Source organism: Sander vitreus, chromosome 15 (genome assembly GCF_031162955.1).
Source record: "Sander vitreus isolate 19-12246 chromosome 15, sanVit1, whole genome shotgun sequence".
Taxonomy (NCBI): Eukaryota; Metazoa; Chordata; class Actinopteri; order Perciformes; family Percidae; genus Sander; species Sander vitreus.
In genome coordinates this window covers 19,154,505-19,173,529 of record NC_135869.1, presented here as the reverse complement: position 1 = coordinate 19,173,529, position 19,025 = coordinate 19,154,505, and the positions used below count along the sequence as shown (strand labels likewise).

The 19,025-nt window shown below is 38.9% G+C and overlaps 3 protein-coding genes across 5 annotated transcripts; 2 read left to right on the top strand and 1 right to left on the bottom strand.

Moving 5' to 3' along the window:
* Positions 1 to 88: 88 nt before the first annotated feature.
* On the top strand, positions 89 to 6,326 carry mfsd13al (major facilitator superfamily domain containing 13a-like). 2 transcript variants are annotated; one of them, XM_078270144.1, is made up of 8 exons: positions 89 to 609; positions 1,335 to 1,649; positions 1,757 to 2,185; positions 2,439 to 2,593; positions 2,700 to 2,783; positions 2,980 to 3,123; positions 3,938 to 4,063; positions 4,202 to 6,326. In XM_078270144.1, exons 1-8 carry the CDS (start codon positions 409 to 411, stop codon positions 4,206 to 4,208), a joined length of 1,461 nt encoding a protein of 486 aa, XP_078126270.1. In that variant the 5' UTR covers positions 89 to 408; the 3' UTR covers positions 4,209 to 6,326. The 2 variants fall into 2 exon arrangements, with proteins under 2 accessions (XP_078126270.1, XP_078126269.1); XM_078270143.1 differs by having other exon boundaries at positions 3,938 to 6,326.
* LOC144530546 (immunoglobulin superfamily member 6) lies at positions 5,096 to 8,157 on the bottom strand. 2 transcript variants are annotated; one of them, XM_078270150.1, is made up of 6 exons: positions 8,053 to 8,157; positions 7,515 to 7,844; positions 7,328 to 7,425; positions 7,154 to 7,201; positions 6,797 to 6,907; positions 5,096 to 6,657 (listed from the first exon to the last, which is right to left on the bottom strand). In XM_078270150.1, exons 1-6 carry the CDS (start codon positions 8,102 to 8,104, stop codon positions 6,589 to 6,591), a joined length of 708 nt encoding a protein of 235 aa, XP_078126276.1. In that variant the 5' UTR covers positions 8,105 to 8,157; the 3' UTR covers positions 5,096 to 6,588. The 2 variants fall into 2 exon arrangements, with proteins under 2 accessions (XP_078126276.1, XP_078126277.1); XM_078270151.1 differs by lacking the exons at positions 7,154 to 7,201; positions 7,328 to 7,425 and having other exon boundaries at positions 7,495 to 7,844.
* Positions 8,158 to 10,286: 2,129 nt separating this feature from the next.
* Positions 10,287 to 18,726, top strand: LOC144529713 (ER lumen protein-retaining receptor 2-like). Its single transcript, XM_078268971.1, has 5 exons — positions 10,287 to 10,551; positions 14,848 to 14,948; positions 15,064 to 15,222; positions 15,576 to 15,828; positions 17,385 to 18,726. Exons 1-5 carry the CDS (start codon positions 10,461 to 10,463, stop codon positions 17,417 to 17,419), a joined length of 639 nt encoding a protein of 212 aa, XP_078125097.1. The 5' UTR covers positions 10,287 to 10,460; the 3' UTR covers positions 17,420 to 18,726.
* Positions 18,727 to 19,025: the final 299 nt, after the last annotated feature.

The window sequence follows — 19,025 nt, the reverse complement described above, 5'->3', positions numbered from 1 at the left end:
AACAGACATTTTTGTCGACAAATCACGATGCAGAAAATTGGACCAAAGAACGCTTCTGACCAATTAGAGGTTTGTATGTCATTTAGAAGCCCCGCCCCGCCCCACTCCACAGGCACAGACATGAAATTGAGTTGTGTTTTTTTTAAACACAACGTCAGTAAACATTTGTCTGTTTTACGGAAAGTAAGATCATTGCATGTGGACAACATGAACATCTGACAACTGGAACCAGAACAAGCTCAGTAACATTACCGAATGCGTTTTTGCTCTGGAATATTGACCAACTTCACTATTTTTGCTATTAGCAGTCATTTTTTAGCAATGCTAAATAACAACAGCGTAACATAGTTAGCGACAACACTTCCTCGCTCCAGCTAGCTAGTTAGACAGGTAACTGCGTTAGCTGTCATGGCTGTGGAGGACAAACCTGCTTTCGGAAAAATGATCGTAGTTCGACATCTGATAAACTTTGGGCTCAATCCTGCAGCTGTGGCTTATGCCATGACTACACTGGGATCTGCCATGATAAACAACATATTTAGCTTCTACTATGTCAAACTCTTTCTCAATAAGTACAAGATATCAGAGGGAGCATTTCACCAATCACAAGTGAGTATTTTATCTTGACATATTCTGTATTCAAACGCATATGTAACGTATAATAATTAATAGTAAAACACTGCTGTAGTCAAGAGTTAAAGTGACATTTTCCAGTAGCGTCGAGATCGAAAAGTGGCTGATGGTAGGCCACAAAATAATATTTTATATATATATATATATATATATATATATATATATATATATATAAGCCTATATATATAATAATAAGGCATACATAACCTGTCAGTTAGACAAGGTAGAAACTGCAATCATTCGGCCAGTGGAAACAGGGTTGGATTTGGTTATAAATCAAGAACACAAAGAGTAGTTTTTTGGCGGACCATCACACCTCTGATCGGTTTATGCCCCTGTACCACTGGCATACTATCAGCCTTTTCAATCTCAACGTCATTGATTTTTTGGGCCACTTTCCTTTGAAAAAGGACTATAACTTGTTATTATCATTATTGATTAAGCTGTTTACTATTTTTACGGTTGATCACTAATTGTTTAGTCAATAAAATATCTAGCAATAGTGAAAGATGCTTATTACAATTTCCCAGTATGTGGGGGGATGTCTGGCCAACTGTCCAAAATCCAAAGATACTCAATTTACAATCATGTTAATTGGAGAAAAGCAGCACACCCTCACATTTGAGAAGCTGGAACAAGCTACAATAACAGTCTGTTGAGCAATACCTAAAACACTTTAATCAATAATCCTATCTCTGCAGGTGGTGTACATGGTGTGGAATGCAATCAATGACCCCCTCTTTGGCTACATGCAAGATAATTCCAGGGTGCCCTGCTGCTCTCAGCGACGTCTCTCCATCCTGTATGGTGCTCCCCTCTACTCACTGGCCTTTCTTCTAGCCTGGTTCCCATGGCAGACCTACGCCCCTGGTGACTGGTTGAGCGGCTTGCACTTGATGGTGGCGCTGTGTGCTTTTGACGGCATGCTGACTTTTGTGCTGCTGGCACAGTGTGCATTGTTTGCAGAGATTTCCAGCCACCATCAGAGCCGACTAAGACTTGTAAAGTACAGCCAGGTAAGGACTTTGTATGCCAAACACTTCTGCCATCTTTTTTCTGAATGCCCCTAAGCCAACAGGGTAACTGCCCATCATTTTCATATCCCCTCCCTTTTATTTCTCAGGTAGCTTCTCTCATTGGTTCCTCCAGTGTCCTCTTCTGTGGTGTGCTGACCAGAAACATGGAGGACTTTGCATCCTTCCAAGCCTTCACAGTGCTGATCGCTATCCTGAGCTGTGGCTGCATGCTCTACACAGGCCTCCACAGTGAGAGCCGCTTTGATAACAAAGGTCCTGATTTAGATGCAGATGATGCTGATGACCAGACCTCCCATCAATCAGCATTTTCCTTCTCCATGTTAAAATCTTTGACGTGGCAAATTATGAGCAACAGGGACTTCCAGCTTTTTGTGTTCATGAACTTCTTCCAGGTTTTTATGTTAGCTTTCTTTAATAATTTTACCATGATATTTGCTGAGCACCTGATTCCTCCAGATGTGCTTCCATCACTGGCCAAGAGCATTATGTATGGAGCGGGATTCATCTGTCCACAGGTATTGTCCCTCAGTGGCTTGTGTCCTTTTGTCCTCCCATTATCTCAAATGACCATACTGACTGTTACTTACAACATAGATCATGAATACAGTGCTTTTTGGCAGCCCACTCTCAAACTCATTCAGATGTCAGAGCTCTGTAAAAGCACCCAAATGCACCATGCAGAGAGAAAATGCTTGATGCACTAATATGTATATATTATATGCTACTTTGTGTTTATGTGTAGTTCCTGAACCCTTGTTTCCATCCCAGCTGTTAGTATTGAGCTGTCAGAGTCAGCTCCACACTTTTGGCTACTACAGGATCATCCTCTTCACCTTCTACACGGAGGCTGCAATGGCGGCTATCATGCTCACACTCGGTCCTCAGCACTACTATATCCTGGCATTTTTCCTCACCGTTAACATGTAAGAGGTTAAATGACTTGTAACTTTCTTTCACTTATTTATATTCACACTATATAACCACTCCACTTTGACTGAATTATACCTTCACTCTCTATCTTCTATGAAGGGTCATAATCCAAGCAGCCTTCAGTCTTTTTGGCTTGCCTTTGGCTGACATCATTGACACAGACCTGCAGAAGTACAAGCGCAGGTAAAACAAATATGATGTCATTCCTGACATACAAATATACAGCACTTCTCCATCGGAAAAAGAACATCAATGCCAAATATACAGATGTATCTAACGAAGTTGTGTTTTTATTAATTTATAATCAAACATATTGCTGTTATTTGACTGGTGATATAGTATTTGAGCCTGTTTTCTCCTCCCCCCACCCCTTCTACAGTTCCCCTCTTTCGTCTATGGTGTTTGGGACGAATGCACTGTTCACTAAGCCGGCTCAGTCGCTGGCACCTATGATAGTTCTCAGTATCCTCAACCAGTTTGGATATGAACAGCTGAAAGACGCAGGAAGGGATTCAAATCCAAGGTACAGTGTTTGTTGCTTTTTCTCGAATTAAAGGTCAAAACATGATGTTGGGATTTAATGTAAGATTGGTATGAAGAATTCATTGATCAGTATAATCGGCAACTATTAAAATCCAAGACACAGTAGTTTTAATTCAAAATCAAGCAATTCTTGTTTTCTGCCCTACATATGAAGTAAACACTGCAATCTGAGGGAAAATAATAATATTATAAGAGGTCCAGCTGCAGACAATTTATGTAGATAAGCATTTGGATTGAAGTAGATCTAGCAAAATGCCATAGTGATGACTTTAGCTTTAATAGCAGCAAAGTTGAATACTTACACAGAAATCCCCTAAAAGCTCAGAAAGCTTTAAGTAACAACAGTGTTCCTTTATCCCCACCAAGTTTATCATCAACTAAATACATTCACAATGTATTCACAATCACTGCTTAAGAGATGGCCTTTTAAGGTCATCAGTAATATAATTTCATGAATGCAGAGCCAATTAAATATTTGCTTTTGGAGTCAGATAGTTGCCATGCAGTATATGTTGTGTGTGGGCTGAAGACTTGAATGTGCAATCTGATAAACAATAACAACAGGCATTTGTTAGAAATGCGTAAAGAAGGTCTGACATTCACTTTGCTTAAAAACATTAAGAAACACTTCTCTTGTTTTTATTATAAACAATCTGCCTAACGTGCTCAGGTTGTTACATTTACAGTTGCATATTATTGTCATAACCGTGTGCAGCAAGCGAAATGGTGACACCTAAATCACTGCAGTTAGAAATGAATGCATGTTGTGTAACAAAAGTCCTCCTTGTTTGCAGCGCTTCGGAGAGCCTCCACAGTGTCATGTTCTATTTGGTGTGTGTGGTGCCCATGTGTGTCGCTGGTCTGCAAGCCCTTGCGTGGAGGCCGTTTTCCATGCGCAGCAGTCACACAGTTGACATAAAGTACGTTGACGGCTAACTTCAATATTTTCAGCATTCAAAGTGAGCTGGTTGATATTTCTTCAGCTGGGATTTGGGAAAATTTGTTATTGATTAAGTATGAGATTATGTTAAAAGTAATGTGTAATTGTCTTTTTCCAGTCACTGATTGTCACTGTCACTGACTGAACTGCAGATAATTCCTCAGAAGGAAGGTGAAAAATACTGCTTTGTTCTTAATGGAGGAACTGTACTTGTAAAATGAATGTAAATGGAAAAGTCGCTACAGAAATTGTTGAGTGGCATCTTGAAACAGTCAACTGGCAGTTGAAATTAGTGGGTGTCTTCCATTAAAAATAAGATCCAATAAAAATAGTGTTAGCAGCTAAATGTTAGCTCTTGAACCAAGACAGAAACATTAAATGGCTACTTACTGTAGACTGACTACCTCTTCTGTAGAAGCACATTTACACCATATGGAATCAGAAAGCGAGGTACAAAAATGTAAAGAGCATTGTATGTACCAACAACATATTCTGTTATATCCACCTGGATTGTGGATAGTAGAGAAAGACTAAAAGCACTCTAAGAACTCTGTTTACACTATATTTTGCTGTTGGGATTTCAGCTTTTTCCCAAATGTAAATCACAGGCAGCACTTACATCACAGGTCACAAATGAGAGTCCTAAAGGGCTCTTGCATGCTCATTATTACAGTCTTTGTTTTGATAAGTGAAATGTCAAAATGAACTAGAGCAATTATCTCGTATTAAAAATTGCAGGTTTGCTTATTTGGTGAAATGGGGCCCCAGGTTGGTTGACAGGCGCCTAATTGAAATCTAATTCCAATCATCATTAAAGTAAATAATAGGCTGAGCTTCATTTTACCTGAAGAAACAAGGTGAAAAATATCACAAATATTTGATTTTGATTTCACTTTTATTGTCAAAATGTTTTTCTCAAATGTGTCTTACATCTGAAGATGTACACTGTTTCACATACATAACAAAACACAACATTTAACCAAACAAAACAAATACGAATAACTGGCTGCAGTGCGGTAAATGCCATCATCTTTATTGTACACATGGGCAAAATTACCAATTGCAGTAAATCAAGGTGATGCTTTTACAGCATCTACATCTGTCAGGCCTTTTACAGACACGTTCACTGTGAATTAAAACCAGTATTTGAGTAACATTAGAGCTTCAATGTTTTCAGTCAAAACATGGCTCACACCATTTAAGCTTAAAGGGACTATACTCGATATTCAGAAAACAAATTGGTTTGGGATTGCCTACACACAGCTCTCAGACTACAAAGAACAAAGAAGGTCAGATTGAAACACACACACAGAAGGAGTGTAACTTCCTTCTCTGCTCAGGATGCCATTACTCCACTATATCTTTACATAACAAATAGTTGTTTTCCTGCTATATTAATGTTCTGAATATTGAGTACAGCCCCTTTGAGATTGGAGGCAGAAAGGGAAGAATGCACACAGACTCTGAACAAAGGATGTTTAAGTGAATAGTATGAGTCAGAAAAAAGTCATATCACAGCCTATAATGTGTAAAAAAAAATTTAAAAAAAAACCATGTAAAGATCCACTGTGACTTTATAACGTAAATTTTAATGTTAACTGGTTGGATTATTTATGTTGGTATTTGCAGTGAACAGGTATATATAGAAGTCATTGTACAGAATATGACACAGCAAAATGCCTCACAAACATCTGGTTGTTGAGATATTGCCTTACTGTAAGTTGATGATGATTTTTTTTAGAGCAAACTCTACTCCAGCACCAAAAATACAACCTTCTGCTTTGTTTACCATAAGCTTTACTGCATTATATGTAAAGGCATCTGTAATGTGTCTTTTATGTCATTACATTGTTTATAATGATCAACTTATTATGAAATTATATTTGAATGTAACATTTTCTGTTATATTTCAAGGTTTTTGATTACATTTGATTAGTTTGTACACAACTATGCCCAGAATGTTGATACAAGTTTGTGCTTTCCTTATTTGTTGAGAAAAGTGTATAATTGGATAATCTTGATATATTATTAAAATATTATCTTGAATCCTCTCAAGGGAATTGACAATGTCTTCTAACAGTCTTATTTGCTCATTTGTGTTTCCTGAATTATTTGTGCTTCTTTCTACTCTCTATTCCTGAAAGTACAATTCACAAGTTATTTTTCTATCATGCAGCTTTCTAATATGCCAAATATATGGAAGAAACGAAATTGGTGGATTAAAATGATGTGAATTGGCTACATTTCTGTATTGGATTGGATTTTCTCTTCTTTCTTTTCTGGGTCAACACTGGTGTCAAGAAATTGAATTACAATTGACATAATGTAGATAAAACTGCAAACACCTGAACAGAGTGCTGTCTGTCTATCACTGCTGAAACTGAAAAACTCGTTGTGGTTATGTCTCACTTCATGAGAGAAGGTAAGCAAGCAAATGACTAACTTGCAGTCTTTGATGATGTGCTCATCTCCTCTGTCACATAACAACATCCACCATCAGGTGTTTCATGGCTGTGGAATTTTTACATTTTGATAGATGTCATCAGTTGAGCTCTTGAACGCTGTGCTTGCAGCCTGCAACAACATTCAATTCTATGTGAAAATGATGTTAAAAATAGATACATGCTGTAACACAAGCTATGCAGAAGTTCCATGCTCACTCAATCTGTCTGTCTGACTAAATCTAACCGTAACATGCTGCAACAAGATTTACCTCTGCTTGAGAACAGTTTCTGCCCACAGTTTTTTTGCCTTTGTCCAAGTTCCGTCTGCTGTACATTTCTTGTAGCACGTCATGGAATTGTGCTTTTTTAGTTGGGTTATTCTGTTCGGAAAGTTCAGAAGAAATTTATTATGAAACAGAGATATTTGGAGATTTATATTTTTCGGTGTGTTAACAAAAGCCAGTTAGCAAATGCTTTGTCATTTGTGGTGTTGTAAGAGCCTTTTCCCGTCCAGTAATTCACAGAGGCCTTGGTTCCTGTTCCTATTTTTTGCTTCGGTTGGTTTTTCCCCATTTAGGAAACATTAAACACAAACTGAAACAGGTAAACATAAACTTATCTACAACCTTGTCAGTTTCGCACTTCTTTCTGCAGATGCTCATATTGCAACCATGCTAGAACAGAGAGGAACAGGTACATTTCACATCAATACATTTTCAGTTTTCAGTCTTGTTTTTATAAACTCTGAAAGATCTTACAATATGCATACCATTTAAAATAAATATGTCGAAGTAATTTACCTTCTTTAGAATAAGTGTCACTACTGCCAAGCTGTAGGTGGCCAAGAGGACAAATGATACCCACAGAAGAATGGGCCTTGCCATTGTTTTAATTTGTTCTAAAAAACAAAACAAAAAAGCTGTGTCCCAAATCCATCTTAATCAACACATAAACATATATGCCTCACCTTCAAAATCAGACTCTTACCCCTCACTACAAGAGTTGTTCCCAACCCTACATGCTGGGCGCCGGCTGCTGGGGGTCCACTCGATACTGCAGCACAGTAGTAGATCCCACTGTCATTAGCATCAAGTGAGTTGATGTTTAAAGATGCTCCGTCCAGGCTGTACTTGAGAGAATTACTCTTCAGGTTGAGACGAAGGTGGATGTTTTCTTTGAAAGTAAACCACTCATAATGCAGGTCTCTGGCTGAACAATGTGAACTGATGGTACAATTGACAACAGCAGTTTGTCCTGTTTTCCGCCAGATCACTTTGTTTGGCTGTAATAAGCAGCTCTCTTCTTTTTTCATGCTCTCTGGAATGGATAAACAGAGAAATTGAACGGATAGCCTTTAACATTCAGTAGCCCAAAAAGCTTCAGAAAAAACCCTGAGCTACTGTTGAACAGAAGCTACTATGGATAATTTATATTTCATAAGTGGAAAAATTAATTCCCTGAAAATCTTATTCCTTAAAGAACTAATTTATATAATGCTAACAAAGACATAACAAAGACATATTACCTGTTACTGGAAGGTAGGTGAGCAGGAGAGAAAACCAAAACAACCGATCCATGTCTGAGGCTTGACAGCTTGTGAATGATCTCGTTATTCCTCACATGAGGCTTTCTAAATGGGTGACAACACGGGAAGTGGGTATATTGCACTTCCTCAACACTTAGTTCCTTCTTATTTTCCTGTCTTTCACAGCTGAACGGTAACACTGGATTTTTACAAACATGAAAACAATGGCATTTATAATATCAAGTGCAAATAGATTTAACACTGAATACTGAAAGATTGTGTGTCATTATAAAGGGAAACCACAAGTAGCCCCATCTGCCTGTTAGTGCCTTATATGAACAACATTTTCTGTATGACGTGTACCAGGGGCGATTCTAAAGGTCGTGACACACCAACCAGATGGCCGACCCTCGGCAGAAAAGGCAGTTGGACTGATCAGTCTCCCCGAGTTGGTCAAAAAAGTGCCTCTGAACACACCAAAACGACGAGACGTAATACGTCTCCATAACAGCAGGCGGTGCTAATCTGTAGTGTCGCCCAAAAATGAAAATCGGCAGCTGATTGGACGAACGTGTCACGTGGGTCTGGTTTCAAAGACAGACTGTCATGGCGGCTTGTTCAGAATATGATCTCATATTTTACGAAAATAGATCACCGAAACGTGTTTCTGAAAACATTTTAAGCAAGAAATAGGCCATGCAGTTGCTGAATCTGTCTTCATTTCAGATCGACAAAGGTCAGTTTAAAAGATTTCCGTCCGATTTTGAGAGACTCTAGTCACGCTCATCCCGCTCCTCGTTTCCAGGTTAGTACTCTACCAATCAGATTGGTCATTTGAGTCCGACTGCTGGCAGTGCCCGCCTTCCGATTCAACATGTGAAATCAGCCAAAATGAAGGCCGACGGCCCCTCAGACGGACGACGGCACGGAACACACCGAACAGACTCGAGTCACTGACCTCGCCAGACTGTCCAACGGCCGATTATCGGCTTGGTGTGTCTCGGGCTTAAGATCAGACCTTTAGGGGGGCTCAGCCACTATTAACACTATGATGGAACCAAACCTGACACTTTATAAGTCACAGTAATAACGACCAATTTGACACAATGTTCTAACATTCAGCAATTTTTGTTGCTTACGTTTCAATTTGGGTTCTAATCTGCGCCATGAAATTACCAACTTCTTCTCTGGGGACTACCAACGTTAAACTTCAAATCCGCATTCCTGCTCTCCCTCTGACAGATTAGATAGAGCGAGATTCAGCCAAAGGCGGGAGTCTGGCACATCCACCTCCGATTGGTTTCTGTTAACCCTTTCCTTGACTGGGCTACAGGTGCATAGCATTGGCGACAGCAACACAGGATATTAAACCTGTTTCAAGTCCTTTGAACCTGTAATTGTTTGTCCTCTGTCACTAACAGACAAGTTAGCAAACTATAATTATTTTTTTTATTATTATAATTTTTAGGGGGGGCTGAGATGAAATTGAGGGGTTGTTGAGCCCCCCTAAAAAGGGTCTAAAATCGCCAATGACGTGTACCATCATCTCTGTGCATTGACAATCTAGGAATCTAGGAAAGAAGGATTACACCTTCATCATTCTAATTGGTTTGTGTAGTTTGATGACCTCACAAAATCTCAGCTATTTTAACCCAACTTCACCCTGAACTTAAGTCGGAATACATGAAAACATCTTCGGTTTACAATTATGAGATACTTGTAAATTATATTTTACTGTACTTTAAACTTCGAATCCGCTAAATTTCAGAGGAGAATAATGTGGGCTACTTTTTACTCCATCATGTTTATTTGACAGTTTTCATTCTTAGCTACTTTAGGCTATATTCATCTGTTACATACAAAAACAATGATGATTATATGGTTATGTTATAAAATATGGAGAATTGTCTCAGATTTAACCACCTAACAGTATACAATTGCTAGAATTATTAGCTCCACCTCGACGACCTCTGACCAATGTTTACATGTTAATGCATCGCTAATAACAACCCGAATAATGTATAATTATAATAATCATCTATGCCATTACACTAGGCCATTTTATACAGTGCTGATAGTTAAATACTGCTAAAGCACTGGTCCCACCCATAGGTCCCACCCAATGTCCCTCCTCATTTGCAAAGTTTTTACTCCCTTTCGTCCAGCTCATTGGATCTTCTTGTACTGTCGGTCAGATTTTGGTCCAATCCAATTGTCACTGTGTGTTTTCTCACGCCCCCTTCCACGTCGACCTGCACTCTCGCCATATTTCCAATCCTGTGAAGCCCGCAGCCCGGTTTGCTGCTAAATTGAAGAGGAGAATATTTCCCACAAGACAGGAGTAGGTGTAAAACGATTTACATCACCGTTAGCTTCCTGGCTATTGTCTGTTAATTCATTCTGCAACAATGAACGTCTTCAGACTGACAGGGGACCTTTCTCATCTGGCTGCTATCATCATCCTGCTACTCAAAATATGGAAAAGCAGGTCATGTGCAGGTGAGCCAAAGCTATATATTTCTATTACACATGTTGCAATATTGTTTTTCGAACGTCACCGATTAACTTTGCCTTTCTTTAAATTGCTAAAATCGTTTTAGCTTAGTTTCCAAGCTAGCTAACGATAGCTACATCCTAACGTTTCCCACCCATTCATTTGAGTCTAGGCTAATACCGTAAGCCGATAACAACTGGAAACGGCTGTCTGCACCTCCATCACTTCAAGTAGCAGTCTAGCGTTACTGCTATATCTAACGTTACTGAAAATATATAGTTAACGTTACCTATTTAAAGTTGGAGGCAATAACGTCCCAATGTAGCATAGCATCAGCTAACGTAACTTTGTTGGGATTGCCAATGTGAGTTAAACTTAGCTAGTTGTAACATGTTAGCTAAACTACGTTACGGATTGAAGTAGTCACTTGGGTCATTGCTGCTTAGTAGATGAATGAGCAAATAAATACAAAGTTATTCAGATTTTTTGCAGTGTATTTTTTTTCCTTCAGGTTCACCGGCTGGTTTTGCCTTCTCTACACATAACTCATCCATTCACTCCTGCTCTCTTAATTTGAAGTTTGATGCTCGATTTTTTTGGTCTGGCTTCTGACGTGGCGTTCTAGAATGCGCTGCGGTAGTAGCTAACCTGCTAAAGTGTTACTTTTTATTTTACCTTTACCATGTTTAATTCCTCTAGTATATATACTGTATATAATACATCCATGCTTATAACACGTGTTATGTATTGATGCTAAACCACACCTTGAACCACAGAGATAAGAGTAATTCCTGGTGTGCAGTCAAGAGGAAACCGATGTGGATGGATACTACTTTGGTTATGAGGAGAAGTGCTGGATTGGCAAAAGTTAATTGAGGTTACAATTAAGAGCTGATAGTGTTTCTCTATTGTTTGAGGCTAACGTGGTTAGATATCACATAGTTGTATCTCCATCAAAGTTATACAGTGAATTTAAAATGTTTATTACAGAGAGTTATGTAAAAAAATCCATTAATCCATAATCTGTAAACTTTATAGCCTAAAATCACAACTCATACATTTTTACTTTAATGGGATTTTATTTTTTATTTTTATTTACAAAAAGCGTAGTCTTACACAACAGACATACGTTCAATAGATGTTGTGTATAGTAGACAGAAATAACAATAGCACAATTGAGAGCGAGAATGACAATATTAGGTCATGTGGTGCACAGATACATTAAGAATATGATCAGAGAAAATATTGATCAACGTCAGAGTGCTGCGAAGCAATGGTAGGACCCCAAAACCTTCTCTGTACCATTAAGACCTGGAAAGAGGACAGACTATACAAACACTGCAGGGGCAAAACTCCAGGATACCATTCACATAGAGGGAAGAATAATAGAGACAGAGATGCTAAGAGAGGAGGAATCAGTTATTGCAGACAACAGATGATGTGAAAAAGGGTATAAGCAAAGATTGAGAAAACACTAGATCGGCCTCCTGGAGGACCAGGACCCGCTTATACTTTCCCGGGGGGCCTCTAGACTCCGCACCTCGTCTGGCTATCAATGGGCTGACATATACAGACAAGCAACAGTTCACTCAGACTAAAAGTCACTCCTACAGTGGCTTGCATAAGTTTACACACTTATGTTAAAGTTGACTAAATAGAGGAATAAAATACCCATCTTTTGGACATTGATCTTAATGCCTTAATTAAAAAAAAATGTGGAAAAATCCAACCTTTAAGGACACCGATTTTCTTTGTGAATGAATAATATATCGTAAATAAATAAATGTTCTTCCTTAAAATACAGGGGGCATAAGTAAGTACACCCCTATGTTAAATTCCCATAGAGGCAGGCAGATTTTTATTTTTAAAGGCCAGTTATTTCATGGATCCAGGATACTATGCATCCTGATAAAGTTCCCTTGGCCTTTGGAATTAAAATAGCCCCACATCATCACATCCCCTTCACCATACCTACAGATTGGCATGGGGTACTTTCCATAAAATCATCTCTCAATGCAAATCAAACCAGCTATTAGGCTAACTGAAATAAAACCATGCCAATCTCTAGGTATGGTGAAGGATATGTGATGATGTGGGGCTATTTTAATTCCAAAGGCCAAGGGAACTTTATCAGGATGCATAGTATCCTGGATCCATGAAATAACTGGTCTTTAAAAATAAAAATCTGCCTGCCTCTATGGGAATTTAACATAGGGGTGTGTATACGTATGCCCCCTGTAATTTAAGGAAGAACATTTATTTATTTATTTACAATACATTATTCATTCACAAAGAAAATTGCTGTCCTCAAAGGTTGGATTTTCCCTAAGTTTTTTAATTAAGGCATTAAGAACACTTTCCAAAAGATCTTTTTTTATTCCTCTTTTTAGTCAACTTTAGCATGGGTGTGTAAACCTATGCAAGCCACTGTAACCTGCATTGCTGTGGGAGGAAACGGTAGCACCTGTAGGAAACCCACACAGACTCAAAAAATATACAACTCCATACAGAAAATCTGCCAGATTCAAACCAATAACCTCACTGCTGCCCAGTGTGGATCTGTATGCATCTTAAAGGGGTAGTTAAGAGTTTTTGAAGTGGGTGTATGAGATATTTTTCCATAGTTAGTGTATACCTACAGTTGATTGCGGCCCCCTTGGTTTGGAAAAGAAGGCAATGTACTGCTGTGGACCGTGCCAAATGTATTTTAGCGGGGGGAAAAACATCTAAAAAAATCATTACATTATTATACAAGCAGTTTTCTATGCTTTCTTCAAAGCCAGCCGACTCCCTTGACAAATAGTCACTTTACCTTGCAGAACACGGGAGTTGTTGGTCTACTGCTGCCTCGATCAGTTAGTTTGTTTGCAGCAAGGGCTGTCTGACGGCAAGGTAAAACGGCAAAAATATTCTAAATATACCGTACATTTAAACTGATCAATTTATTTAAATGTTTGATGTACTGTGTGAGTTCAAGAACAAAAGTCCATGCACTTGAGTTGCTCTTGTGCCTACCAACCTCGGAGGTTATCAGTTTGTGCATTTTCACTAAGATAGCATTAGTTAATTAAGATTGACTGTATAATACCGGACACTATACATGCAATTTCGTTATGCCAATAAACTGGGTTTACACTGTGTCTTAAAGTCTTAAATTTCAAAATCGAAATGTAAGGCCTTAAAAAGTCTTAAGGTGTTTTCACACCTGAAAGTCTGAACCAAGGTCCGGACCAAGGTTCATGTTTTTGTTTCATTGTATACATTTGATCCAGAACGTTTTGGTTTCACACTGCAGTTATGCAAGCGCACTGAAGAACTATCCGTGACAAAACTACGTCCTCTCGTCATCACATATGTGCGCTGCGTCTCCTGACAGTTGTAACTGATTGGTTTATAGACGGGCTTCCCCGTCCTCTCGTATCCTCTCTCTGTCAGACTTTTTGGCTGCTCTTTTTTGTTTTGTTGCGTTGTTGAGAAGCAAGACACGGGAACTTTACTTGGGGTTTGAGGAGCTGCAGCATTAATTCACATACAAACTGAAACCTACGCTGTATATTTACTACCACTTCACAAGTAAACTGCTGATTTATTTTCTGCTCTGATAGTCGACAGCTGTCTGCTCTGAGCACATTCAGTCTCTCTCTCACATACACGTAAGCACTGAGCTATTCTTTAAGGAGCTTCCCCGGTCTTATAAAACGATGATAGCCTGCCAGAGCTTCCTCTAATTGGTCCGAAAGTCCGAACCATCCAAAAAGTGTTTTCATACTGCAAACGAACCGAACCATGGTTCAGTTTGGTCCGGCCCGAGACCACCTCCTTTTGATCGGACCAAAATTTGTTCTTTTGAACCGGACCGTGGTCCAAGGCATCTTTTCTCACCTGCAATTTTGGTTCGGACCAAATGAGGTAGGTGTGAAAACGCCCTTATACTCAACCTTACTCTGGGTCCTCCACAGGGTGACTAGAAACCAGCCCTATAATGCGAATGAGGAAATCAGAGAATTGTTTCAGATGATGTTTCCTGACTCTGACATCTGCCGTTTTTTATTTTGGTTTTTAATGTCGTGATATAGGTCTTAAATTTCATTCATAATGGTCTTAGAAAGTCTTAAATTTGACTTGGTGAAACCTGCAGAAACCCTGAATGAAACAAGTCCAAAAGGACTGATATTGCTTATTTTCCAGATAAATATTCATCATGTTTCCAGTAGATGTCACCGTTCAACAAGGAAAAGCATTTGATTCATACTCTATCCAAACTACATAAATGTTAAATGTGCTTGATACATCTGTTAAAGGTATCTCTGGAAAGAGCCAAATCCTGTTTGCTGTAGTGTTCACCACTCGCTACTTGGATCTGCTCACCTCCTTTATCTCCCTCTATAACACAAGCATGAAGGTAAGACACCAGTCACGTCCAAGCTCTGACCAGCAGCCTTTCATACAAGTCCCGTATTTCTCCCCAGTAGTTTTTTTTTTTTTTTAATGACAAGCCGTTCTGCGTTGTTTACCAGTTGATCTACATCGGCTGTGCGTACGCCACAGTCTACCTGATCTACGTGAAGTTCAGGGCAACCTACGATGGCAACCATGACAGTTTCAGAGTGGAGTTTCTGGTTGTTCCCGTCGGGGGTCTTGCTGTTCTCATCAACCACAACTTCTCTCTCATGGAGGTGGGTTCGACCTTCTGTGTTGTTGTCAAAGCGGGACATGATTCATCGGAAAAGGAGCTGAGCACTAAGAACATCGTGCTATAAACATCACATCACGTTTACTGTAGTATGAATGAGCATCTACATTTTTGTACATCCTGCACTAACCATACAGCCTTTTTTTTTTCCTTGTTAATGTTAAATAGTTATATGTATGTATGTGTTTTTTGTTTCTGTATTTATTTATTTCTTGTTTGTTTATTTTATAACATTGGTTTTATGTATGCACCATCAACCAAAGCAAATTCCTAGTAAGTGCTACTTACCTGGCAATAAATCTATTTCTGATTCTGATACTACCTATCTATCTCCAGATCCTGTGGACGTTCTCCATCTACCTGGAGTCGGTGGCAATCCTGCCTCAGCTCTTCATGATCAGCAAGACTGGCGAGGCAGAGACGATCACCACCCACTACCTGTTCTGCCTGGGCCTGTATCGGGCCCTCTATCTTCTCAACTGGATCTGGCGTTATTACTTTGAAGGCTTCTTAGACATGATCGCCATCTTTGCCGGATTGGTCCAGACTGTCCTCTACTGTGACTTCTTCTACCTTTATGTCACCAAAGGTGGGTTACCTGCTGGTATCATCCAGTGTGGCATTAGACAGATCAAAACTAATGAAATAACAGAGTAATTATCCGACAATATGTCGTATACTTATATGTATGCTGTAAGAGTTATTGGTTATCATTCCTCCAGTCCACACTGACCCTGAAGTGATCCTTTCCGAAAGTAACCTCAATGTAGGAGATACATAGTCCCTGTTCCCTGTAAAACCTCATTCTAAAGTTCAGTTGAAGCTAATATGAGGCTAAAGCAATCTTAATTTCTTGAATCAAGTGATCTTTTTAGTACAAAAAGCCCTCTTTGAAGTACTGTCCACAGTTGCTCAACAATGAAACACTGTCCCAGGAAACACACACAGTTTTTTTTTGTGCTAAAAAGACATGTCAATTTAGAAATGCACACTTAATTTGGCTAACCCAGGCTGCCGAAGCCGCATATTAGCATCGGTTGAACTTCAGAATAAATTTTTCCCATGAAACCATGACTGTGGATATTTCGCATTAGAAAGAAATTGCTTGTGAGTAAAGTCAAGACCGTTCAAGACCTTTCCTTCACTATTAATAATCTTCAATCACATCATAGTGCTTCCAAAACTGAAACTATTTACACTAGTGCACTGTTTGTCTAGAAACAATAACGATGTAGAAAATCTTGGACATCACAGTTTGTCAGTTACTTGAGCCAGTTTTTTCTATACAGTAACTTCAATACAGTAGTTTCCTTGGGGCCAACATCTAGTTGAGGAAATGTATTTTTTTTGTAGAGGGGAGACCAATCGTTTTATTCAGAAACCATAATTCCTTCGTTCGGGCCTTGGGCGTCATCAGTGACGTCATTGGTCTAAATCGATGCATGCCTCGATACGCGCTTCACTGAAAACTTCCTGGATTGCTTGACATGCTCCGAAGCCTCGGCACAGCACAACTTGCTGCCAGTTCCCCCGCACAAACTTTTCCAGGAACCTTCTTAGGAACACATTGATTTGCCTTTCCACCGCACAACGTAGAGTCTTGGGTTCAGTTTCTCTTTTGCCCAAAAAGTCTTTGGGTAGTATTTTCTAAAGGCCCAGAAAAGACAGAAAGTTTTTATGTTGTAAAGCAGAAATAAATATGCGTAAAACACTCAGCAGATTATTACTATTTCGGAGGCAGACATAATGGGAGTTTTCGGTCTCCTTTTTCACCACAACGTGTCCATCTTGCAGCCATTCAAACATGATGGTAAATTACGAAGAACAACACGTCTGTGTTATTTCTTATGTGTGAAATTGTGTCTCAAGCAAGCTGTTTATAACAAAAAATCTCTCATCGGTCTAAAAGGCCTAATCTTCATGGTTTAGTTCCTGTGTTTAATTGAAAAGGGCTTTTGGTTCACACCATTGGATCATGCGTCTGAGTACAAATTACAGAATTCCACTTTCAAACCTCCTTAAAAAATTGGAAACTCTGACACTTAAACAGTCAAAGCAAAGAGGTGTAAATAATGTACGGCAAAATGAACATATACCGGCCTAGTAATGGTTTCTGACTGTCTATCTTTCTAACTCACCCCTCAGTGTTGAAAGGCAAGAAGCTGAGCCTGCCGGCGTAAAACCTACAGAAGGAGATGGAGACTCCCAGCAGACTCAGGGTGGTGGGGAGATCACTTGATGTAATCTCGTGACCTACAGCAAAAGATGCCTGAGGCAGAGCGCCAACTATCTGGGAGGGGAACACTAGTCTTCTTGATGATTGCTGATGGACAACTGGTAAATGCCAACAAACACCAGAGCTGAACAAAAATCATACTAGGTCAACCTTTGGATTTCTGTGTTCAGCATCTTGCCTTAAACTTCTTTTCATTGCTGTTCAAATAAGAGAAAAGGCTTTTTTTTTTTTTTTCTACATGTGAGGTGTATACGCTTGTTTTTTAATTTTTTTTATAATGTCACAAATCGGGTCGACTCCGAGAAGTACCTTGTTTGACTTGGTAATGAATACACAATGTACAGTCTTGAGTGAGACTAAAGAGGTAATGTATCTGAGTGCCTGATGAGGATTATGTCCACTTTGGCACAGTTTTTCTTTTTTCACTTTTGGATTTTCTTTTTGTCTGCATATACTGTAATACATGTACCTTCTCATGGAAATATTTAAAGATGCCAACAGCAACAGTTTCACTCCAACGCACACATGCATTTTGTAAAACATTTTACCTTTCTTCTATAAATCTGACAATTTTGTAAGCAGAACCCATGAGAGGATTTTTAGTTTCACCTTAGGTTTAAGAAGTAACCCATGAAATAAATTGAATTCCAGCAATCTTTTGGACATACATGTCGGCATTTTCAAATGGTGGCTATCTCATTTATAATTAAACCTTTTCATGTGTTTATTGAATTTCTTTTCCTTCAGCTTACTGTATTGAAGAAAAAAAATACATAAATTGTTCTACAGCTTAAAATAGATTTCACACAATCTTTGAACAATGCTACATCACATTTGGGATGTAGATGGAGCACAGACTTTGTTTCTGCCAGCATTGCACCCCAATAACAAACTCATGAACACCTTCAAACAGTGACTTGTCGGTTATCTCAAGGTAGAAATCTATGAAGTCAAGAGTAAAGCAATAAGGAATGACTGAATAGGGATATTTGGCATGAGATCCTATAGCACTTTGACTAGTTGTGACATTTCACTTGTTAACTGTATAGCTGGAGTGTCAACAGTTAAACAGATTTGACATGGTGCTGATCGATTATTGAGTAGAGGTGATCAAGGTGTTCAATGGGTGCATTTTACAGGCCTCTTGTTAACTTTTGAATTTTTTTTTTTTTCAAAGTAGTCATTCCTAAAGGATTATTTCAACTTTTTGTGCATGATAACGCCTCCATTAAAGATTTTATTAGAATCACACTCTTGTGTCGCTGTTTGATTATTTATATCACGCAAGCACAGATATGAAGCAAACCTTTTTAAGTACGTTGTGTTTTTGACCATTACTAATACTATGGAGAGTAGTGGTAGAGTAGAAGTATTCAGATCCTTTACTTAAGTTAAAGTATTAATACCAAACTGTAAAGATGCCGTTTAAAGTAAAAGCCCTGCATTTATATCTTACTTAAAGGGACACTTTTGGTACTTAAAGGGTTGTGTCATCTTTGTATGGGCAGTGTTAAGATGAACAGTGTTTAGTTTCCCTCCGTAGCGCCAGT